This window comes from Asterias amurensis, chromosome 22 (genome assembly GCF_032118995.1).
Source record: "Asterias amurensis chromosome 22, ASM3211899v1".
Lineage (NCBI taxonomy): Eukaryota > Metazoa > Echinodermata > Asteroidea > Forcipulatida > Asteriidae > Asterias > Asterias amurensis.
The window spans coordinates 9970786-9978873 of record NC_092669.1 but is presented as its reverse complement, the minus strand read 5'-3'; the positions used below and the strand labels follow the sequence as shown (position 1 = coordinate 9978873).

General features: G+C 40.5%; 1 protein-coding gene and 1 non-coding gene across 2 annotated transcripts in view; both read left to right on the top strand.

Annotated features, from left to right (window-relative positions):
• The first annotated feature begins 138 nt into the window (after positions 1 to 138).
• On the top strand, positions 139 to 210 carry Trnad-guc (transfer RNA aspartic acid (anticodon GUC)). The gene has a single exon. It is a non-coding gene; the product is annotated as a tRNA-Asp (tRNA).
• Positions 211 to 1092: 882 nt separating this feature from the next.
• Positions 1093 to 8088, top strand: part of LOC139953649 (SCY1-like protein 2) — a 32488-nt gene continuing 25492 nt past the window's right edge. The window contains exons 1-5 of the mRNA XM_071953152.1: positions 1093 to 1163; positions 2434 to 2673; positions 3789 to 3946; positions 5634 to 5775; positions 7171 to 7320. Of these exons, the coding sequence (XP_071809253.1) occupies positions 2524 to 2673; positions 3789 to 3946; positions 5634 to 5775; positions 7171 to 7320 (600 nt within the window). The 5' untranslated portion in view covers positions 1093 to 1163; positions 2434 to 2523. The remainder of the gene's footprint in view (positions 1164 to 2433; positions 2674 to 3788; positions 3947 to 5633; positions 5776 to 7170; positions 7321 to 8088) is intronic.

Genomic DNA, 8088 nt, shown 5'->3' with positions numbered 1-8088 from the left:
GTGTAGTATTATGGTCAAATGCAGCATATAAGAGCTATTAGAAGAGAGCAAATTTGAAATTACATTGTACAACAAAATATTAAAATAATTCAATAATACTTTACTTCATATACAATGCATTTTCAATATAAGCATACATCCTCGGTAGTATAGTGGTAAGTATCTCTGACTGTCACTCAGGAGACCGGGGTTCGATTCCCCGCCGGGGAGGATGCAATTTTTTTCCCCCAAACAGATTTCTTGGTTTTCTTGTTGAATTAATTTTAACCAGAATTGTAATGAAAAAGCAATCAAATATATTTTTTTTCATGTTGAAACTATTGTTTTATTACTGTAGTGTGGTCAGTGTGCATTTTTGTTCCTATCTGATTTACTTTTAAATCTATTAATGAGAGTTGCTTCAATGTTTTACCAGAATCTTCGGGAAGAGCAGGCATGCAACCATGGAGGAAATTTGTTCCTCCATGATGCAACCAAATAGTATACAACGTACTTCTCTGTTTTCATAATAAAACATTTGTTTACTGTAGTGGCCAACATGCAAACTTTTCTCCCGATAAAACAATTAAAAGATGTTGCCTTGTTTCTAATTGTTTACCCATGGTTTTACAGATACCTTTTGTTTTGTTCATCTTTACTGACCCTTTTTTATGACAAAATTGGGGATTCTGGGGAATGTTGGTTTTGGAAGTAGTGGGATCCGAGCACAGAGCTCTGTGTTCCCTTTTTCGGCCTGCAAAGTAATACCATTTATCTGTTTGAATTTAGTCAGACAACAATTATGTTATTTTTTATTCGACCGGGTGGGGGGGCTAAAAAATAAAAAGAAGTATCGTGAAAGTGAAATTTAGCCCGTTTTATTAAAACTTTCTTATCATTTAATTTACCGAAAAGTAGTGCATCAATAGGGAATTTTGGACGGGCTCTATACACCCCCCCCCTGTACTGTGTGACCACAGTCAGAAAAACACGTACACGCCCCTCTGTCGGTTGTCAATAGAGGGGGTACTTTTGTTTGGTAACTAGAACCTTTGCAGTTCAAATAGGTTTGTTTTTAGTTTTGGACACTGACTACTTATATTTGAGAACTATAATATATGTTGAGAACACAAAAACGTGAAATTTTGTGACTGGGTGACGTGAGTGCTAATGTTGTCTTTCAGGTATATATTGCATTTGATCACATTATTTCAATTATTTGAACTTTTGTGTGCTGAGTAACTAGGGTATATTTATGTTTGTCATGTCAATTTATTCATTCGTTAGATCGTACCTGACTGGCTGCTCACACGATTTGTTGACATGGTTGATGCTTTTTGTGTGCCCAATTTTGTAATTTGATTGAGAGTATTTTTACCCTGTCCGTCCACCGTCGTGTCGCCTGTCACTCCCCCCCCCCCCCACCCCCACCCTCTGCCATGTCTGCTGGTGTATGTTTTGTTTTTCGTGACGTGACTGTATTATTTCTAGCTGTACAGTATTGAACGGGGATAACTTTCCGTGCGTATGGCGCCACCACTTTCTTTGTGACTTTTTCACTCATTTTTACAAAAAGGGATATCTCATTAATTATTTATTTATTGATACATACTATTTTTATTTCATATCGAATAAAGGTGGGTCGCGCCACACAGAAACTTTTCCAGAATCCTTGGCATTGGGTTGGATATAGGGATAGGCCTAAAAATAGTAATAATGTTGGCAGCAGGGTTTCACAAGATTACACAACAATTTGAGTTGATTAACACCAAAGTTTTCGGTGGTCATAGTGAGAAAATATTTTCAAAAGTGATGTTGAATGGAATAAGATTTATTGCGAATAGTGAGGGCGCTTTTGAACTCACACAAAGATTAGGCCAAGTGTGCGCATATCATGCATGACAACATACACACCGCGATTGTCGAATGCCCCCTCTACCTACCCATAATGCATTGTGGTTCTGGAGTTAATTAACGGCGGATAAATTGGTGGCGACGTCCGGACGATTATCCCATTCCATTCCCTCCAGCATACATGTAGATAACACTAACAAGTAGCAACATCGTCCCAATTGAGAATGGATGAGAGAAGGGTCAGAGAACGGGAGAGTTGGGACACCAGTGGGAGAACTTACAATTTTCTTTTTCTTCTTAATTTTCAAGGATTTAGCCAAATATTAATTGTTTAAAACTAAGGATAACTTTCCGTATGGCGCCACCACTTTTTCACTCATTTTTACAAAAAGGGATATATCAATCAGGTAAATTAGATACTATATTATTTTATTTCGAATGAAAAAGTGGTGGCGCCATGCGGAAACTTTTCCAAAACTAAAAGCGGTCCCGTATAAAAACTATTAATTTAATACTTTTCATAGTTATCCCAACCATATCTGGTGGTGTAAACAACAACAAAACTATAAAATGCTACAATGCTGTTTGCTTTATTGTTAGCTGGACACACACAGTTCTTCACACAATGTGAGTAGTTACTAAGACTGAGCGAGTTGTTCTAAGAGAGAGCTGATAAATTTCCAGATCAACATGGACATGTTTAATAGACTGAAAAGCACAGTTGGCGGATTAATTGGGAACCCCGTTGTGAGTCAGTATGACATCACAGGCCTGATTGCCACCGGTGGATTAAATTGCCTCTGGAAGATCTATCATGGAGTCAAACGGTCAACAAAGCAGGTATGTATGATGCGCTTTAATCGCAGCCTCGCTACCACAAGCAGCACGTGCTGTTTTATTGTTACCTCTCGTCACTTACCCCTGGAAGGAAAGCAACTGAATAGATGGGTTGCAATATACGCATCATTGCCTTCATCTTTAATGTAAAACAATGGAAAAGTGTATGCGTGAACACGCTGCGCGTGACTCTCAGCCAATGATAGCTCTTTACGCATGCACAATAATTAAAATATGGCGGCCGATGACGTCCATCTATAGCAGTACTTGCTTACCAACACAGTTAATTCCCAAGCTTGATCTGCTTATGGAATGCCTTTCCAGCCTCAGTTGTATCAGCCCAGTCCCTGGAAGTTTTCAGGAGCCGACTGATGCCACTGCCGCTCCACTAAATATCGCTGTTGCCTTGATTTTTTGCTCGCACCCCTTTCATCACCCAGTTTGTCACTACTTACGCGTTCCCGTACTCGCACCCTTTGCACCGCACCTGACATTACTTGGGAGTCACCGGAGGAACTCCTAGGAGGAACTGTACTAGAAGGAAGATACATAGGGTGTCGTGGCCGAGCGGATAAGAACACCGAACTCAAGCTCTGGTGCTTCTGTTCAGCAGAGTGTGGGTACGAATCCCGGTCGTGACACTTGTGTCCCTGAGCAAGACACTTAACTATAATTGCTTCTCTCCTGGGTTAAATGGGTACCTGTGAGGGCAGAGATGGTTCTTGTGATTGATTTAGTCGAGTAGCGCATGTATGTTGCACAGGCTGCATACTCCCACCAGGGAGCTGAGATGGTGGTAAGGCCCAGTGACCAGAGGTAATAATGTAAAGCGCTTTGGGACGCCCTCCGGGTGTGAAAATCGCTATATATATCGCTATATAAAAACGGGTTAATATTATTATTATTATTATTATTATTATAGATAGATAGTACTGATTGGCTATCAAAAATAAGTGCTTGTTGCGTACGCTTGTTAAAAACTTTTGAGCGCTCGTCTGGTGCTTGTGGGGCACTTGGTACATGTGCGTTTGCATACGTAAAAATTTCATTTGGATTTACTGCCCACCACTATAATTGGTCTAGCTACAGCCCTGTGTATCCTATTTTCTCCCACTCAGGAGGCAGCAGTCTTTGTATTTGAGAAGAAGCTTTTAGAGCGTTTCCATAAGAAGGATCGTGAGTACGTCTTGGAGGTGTTGAGACGAGGGCCGACCCAGTTGACAAAGCTGAGACACCCATGTCTCCTGACGATACAAACCCCAATGGAAGAATCAAGGTAATGATTAATAGTGGCTTCTTATAAATATCCGTCACTCAGTGATACTCAAGGCGTTTTAACATACAGTATTTTTCTGCAAGGTATGTGGGACTACGTTTGAATTTTGAGACTAAAGCCCTGTTCACACTTCCAAAATGTAGCCAGGGTCCCTTGCTACAAAGTTTACGAGCGTGGATTGTTTATTTGTTATCACCATTTTGTGAGCTTTCCCACTGCAAAGTTAAAAAAACTAACAAGCCTTGTGCGACATGAGAGTGATATGACGAATTGGTTATCCTAATCACCTTAGTTGGACAAGATAGCACCCACAATAGCATGCGCTGTATGGGTATTTTCACCCAGGACGTCGTTCAATAAACAAGGATTCCTTTCACACGATGATGTAGCCCATGTCCTTGGTCAAAACTTCCACTAGTGTAAGATTTTGTCTTAGGGTAGCAATGTTGGACAAGATTTGACAAGGGACCCTGGACACTCCAAAAGTTATTGTCCTTTCACACGAGGTGCATTTTGTTAAATCTTACAACCATGCTACAATTTAGCAAGGACCCTTGCTAAATTGATCTTGTGTGAAAGGGGCTCTACATGTACTCCTTTTACATAGCACCATGGTTTACAAGGTGCTGTGGCGCTATGTGCTGCCAATCGAACCAGGACCACTGGGGCGAACCCCTTATTTTTTTCTGATAAGTGCACTGGGCTCTTTTACGTGTGTTACACATCACACGGGACCAGCGGCTTTAGGTTCCATCCAAAGGACAAAGCATGATGGTTGAGTGTCTTCGGTACGTTGTAAACCTAATGGGCTGGTGTCTTAAAACTGGTCCTCTTATCATTGAATCAATGGCGTTGCCACAAGAATTATGGACTCTATTATTTGATTTTATCTAAACCTGATGTGTGAAAGCACTGTAAACTCGGTACTATCCCAAATTTTGTAAAGGAATCACACCCAAGACCTTTGCAATTCTAGAGCAGTGTCATACCAACAAGACAACCAAGATTGCCCAGTCGCAAGAGGATGTTTGAATCCTATCCCATTTATTCCATCCTGGACTTTGTTTGTCTGGACCCAAATGTTTAAACCTTTTTGGGTTGGAACAAAAGAAAGAGCTACATAATAATAATAATAACAATAATATCAATGTATTATATAATGTACATGTAGCGCACATATCCACCAACATGGTACTCAAGGCGCTGAGTATACAAACTTTCAGAAATATGGGTTATTGAAGTGATGAATTCTCAGACCCGTTTATGAAGCACCTTATAAGAGTTTTACAAGGTGCTACGGCGCATTTAGCAGCCGCAAATAGGAACACCGGGGCGAACCCCTTCTCTTTTCGACAAGTGCACTGGGTTCTTTTACGTGCGTTACACAACACATGGGACCAACGGCTTTACGTCCCATCTGAAGGAGGAAACATTGGTTAAGTGTCTTGCTTAAAGACACAAGTGTCACTGCTTGTGATTCGATACTTTGTCTATCTAGCCTTAATGGTGGCTGTCTCCCTGTTTTTAACTTGTAACTGCCGTATAACTTAGGATCACAACCAAGTTTACAACACAACCTGGGAAGTGGCAGCAGTGGGATCGCGTGAAGAGGATGCAATTTATTTTATTTCACATATCAAGTAATAAACCACAATATTAAAGCGTAGATATTTTTTTTGTATTGCAGAGATAGCTTGGCCTTTGCTACGGAGCCAGTTTTTGCCAGTTTGGCCAATGTATTGGGTTGCCATGACAACCTGAGTCCGATACCTGACATTCTGAAGGGTCATGAGCTGTTCGAGGTGGAGATCAAATATGGGCTGTTGCAGGTCAGTTTTACTTGCATCCCCTCCCCCCCCCCCCCCCAATTTCATTTCCTTATGGTATGTTCAGGTTATGATATTGAATAGTGTTGAGGCGCTAGGCCTGGGCGACTGGTGACACTTACTACTCGTCTAGTCACACCTCAAATAGTCGCGACTACGGCACTAGTCGCGACTCAAGATGCATTGTGGCAATGATTGCCACAGGCACAATACAGTAAAATTTCAGCTGAAAAGATTTAAGGATTGTGTCACTGATGTCTGATTGTTTTTGTGAGGTTGTTGTGAATAGTCCCGCGCGACACCACTGGTTCACCAAACAGGTAGTCGCGACTATTTTTGAAGTAGCCATGGCTGCACGATTAACGGGTAATTGATAAACGGTAGTCGCGACTCGACTAAACAATCAATAGTCGTGACTGCGACACTAGTTGACAAGTCGCCAAGGCCTCGGAAGGAGAAGCCTTGTCCCAAGTTCCTTCTCCGAAAAACTCGCTGTGGTCCCCCTAAGTGTCTCAATGCTTTGTAACATCACGTCAAAATAAATTAATTTATCATTGAAATTCAGATCAGTTCCTCATAGATGCATTCAATTCAAAATACATCTGCTCACCATCAAGGCACTGCACAGCAGTGCTCACTTGTACATCATGGATCTCCTACACAACTATACTCGTACCCACACTTTTTGCTCCCAAAACTAACATCTCCTTCAGATTGCAAGCCTCAACGCATAGCACTAGGGAAACCGGTCATTCAGCGTTACTGCTCCAATTCTCTTGAACAATCCAATTTCACATTCGATCTATCACCTCCTTTGAACCATACAAAAGTTTCCTTTATGAAAACCACCTCTTTATTATGTATAAATACAGTATTAACTACTTTGCTTAAATGGTTAATCTTAGTATAAGTTCAATCAGTCAATTGTAGATAATTTGACACATAATATTATTTAATATACTTTCTTATGCGCCAAGAGATAAATTTATATTAGGTGCTCTATAAATAAAGTCTATTGTTATTATCAGTGTTTAAAATACGACAAGACCATAGGACTACTTGCTCGGAATCTTTACTAGACCAGGATGGTATTTACAAGACAAGAATCAACGCACAGTTTTATCATCTACCGTGAACTGTTTTCATTTGAACAAACGCTAAGATAAGGTTCATCTACTTCTGTTTTTGGGGGGTGATACTCAGCAGGATTAAAAGATACTATGTGAGACTCGAATTTAATCATTTGAACATCATCATAAATGGTGAATGGAAATAACAAGACCTCTTGACTTGTTCTGTCTTGAGTTTGCTGGCCTGACACTGAATTAACTGGCCTAGGGCCGGTGATCCAGTGTAAAAGTTGAACCCTGAGTATTGTATTTTTTGGTTTGATCATAGGTCACAGAAGGGCTGAAATTCCTGCATAATGACGTTCATATGATTCACGGTAATCTAAATCCAGAGAATATCATACTCAACGCTAACGGAGCCTGGAAACTTGCTGGCTTTGATTTCTGCAGTCAGTCAATCACACCTCAGGATCAAATGGTGAGTTAGTCTTGATTCAAGCCGTTTCTGTCTAACCAGGGCCCAGTTTAATAGAGCTGCTTAAGCAAAAAATAATGCTTAACAATTTTCTGCTGAGCAGAATACTAGTCACAAATTGTACCTGAGACATGGTTGTGGCAAAATATTGTGACTATTTGTAGTTTACTTGTAACATCAAATTCATTAAAGTGTGTAGTGAAAAACGTGGCAAAAACCATTAACTACAAAATACAAATCTGCCGACAGATACAAAATACAAATCTGTGCATATGTGTCAATGTAATATGTATCCTGCAATAGTTATCAACCAGTACTGGCACAGCTACACTGCAGCATTGGGTTGAGATCTTTCTTTCTTTACTAAGGAAATAAAAGAGTAGCCACGAGTTCTTAAACTGCCGTTTAAAACCTTGCAGGGTCATGGCTGTGCGATAAGGGCCCAAGCCGCAAGGCCACCCTGCTTTTATTCCAATTCATAAATGCCTTTTTGGTTAAAAGGTGTAATGAAGTAAGAAACTCTGTAACACTTTTTCCTAGGTCCTTTCTTTGAGCTCTGTACGTGTGTTGCATTTTTAACACAGTTTTCGGATATGCATTCATGTGCCTAGTATTAGTAGTATGCATCCTCGCATTCAATGGCCAAAATGGCACAGCGAGACCAATCACCACTGGGAACGAGGTTGTGAGCCAAGATAATCCGCACAAATGTAGCGAAAAATAATCCGTTATAAACAGCTCTGGCCAGCAGGTCATTATCAACCGTTTAAA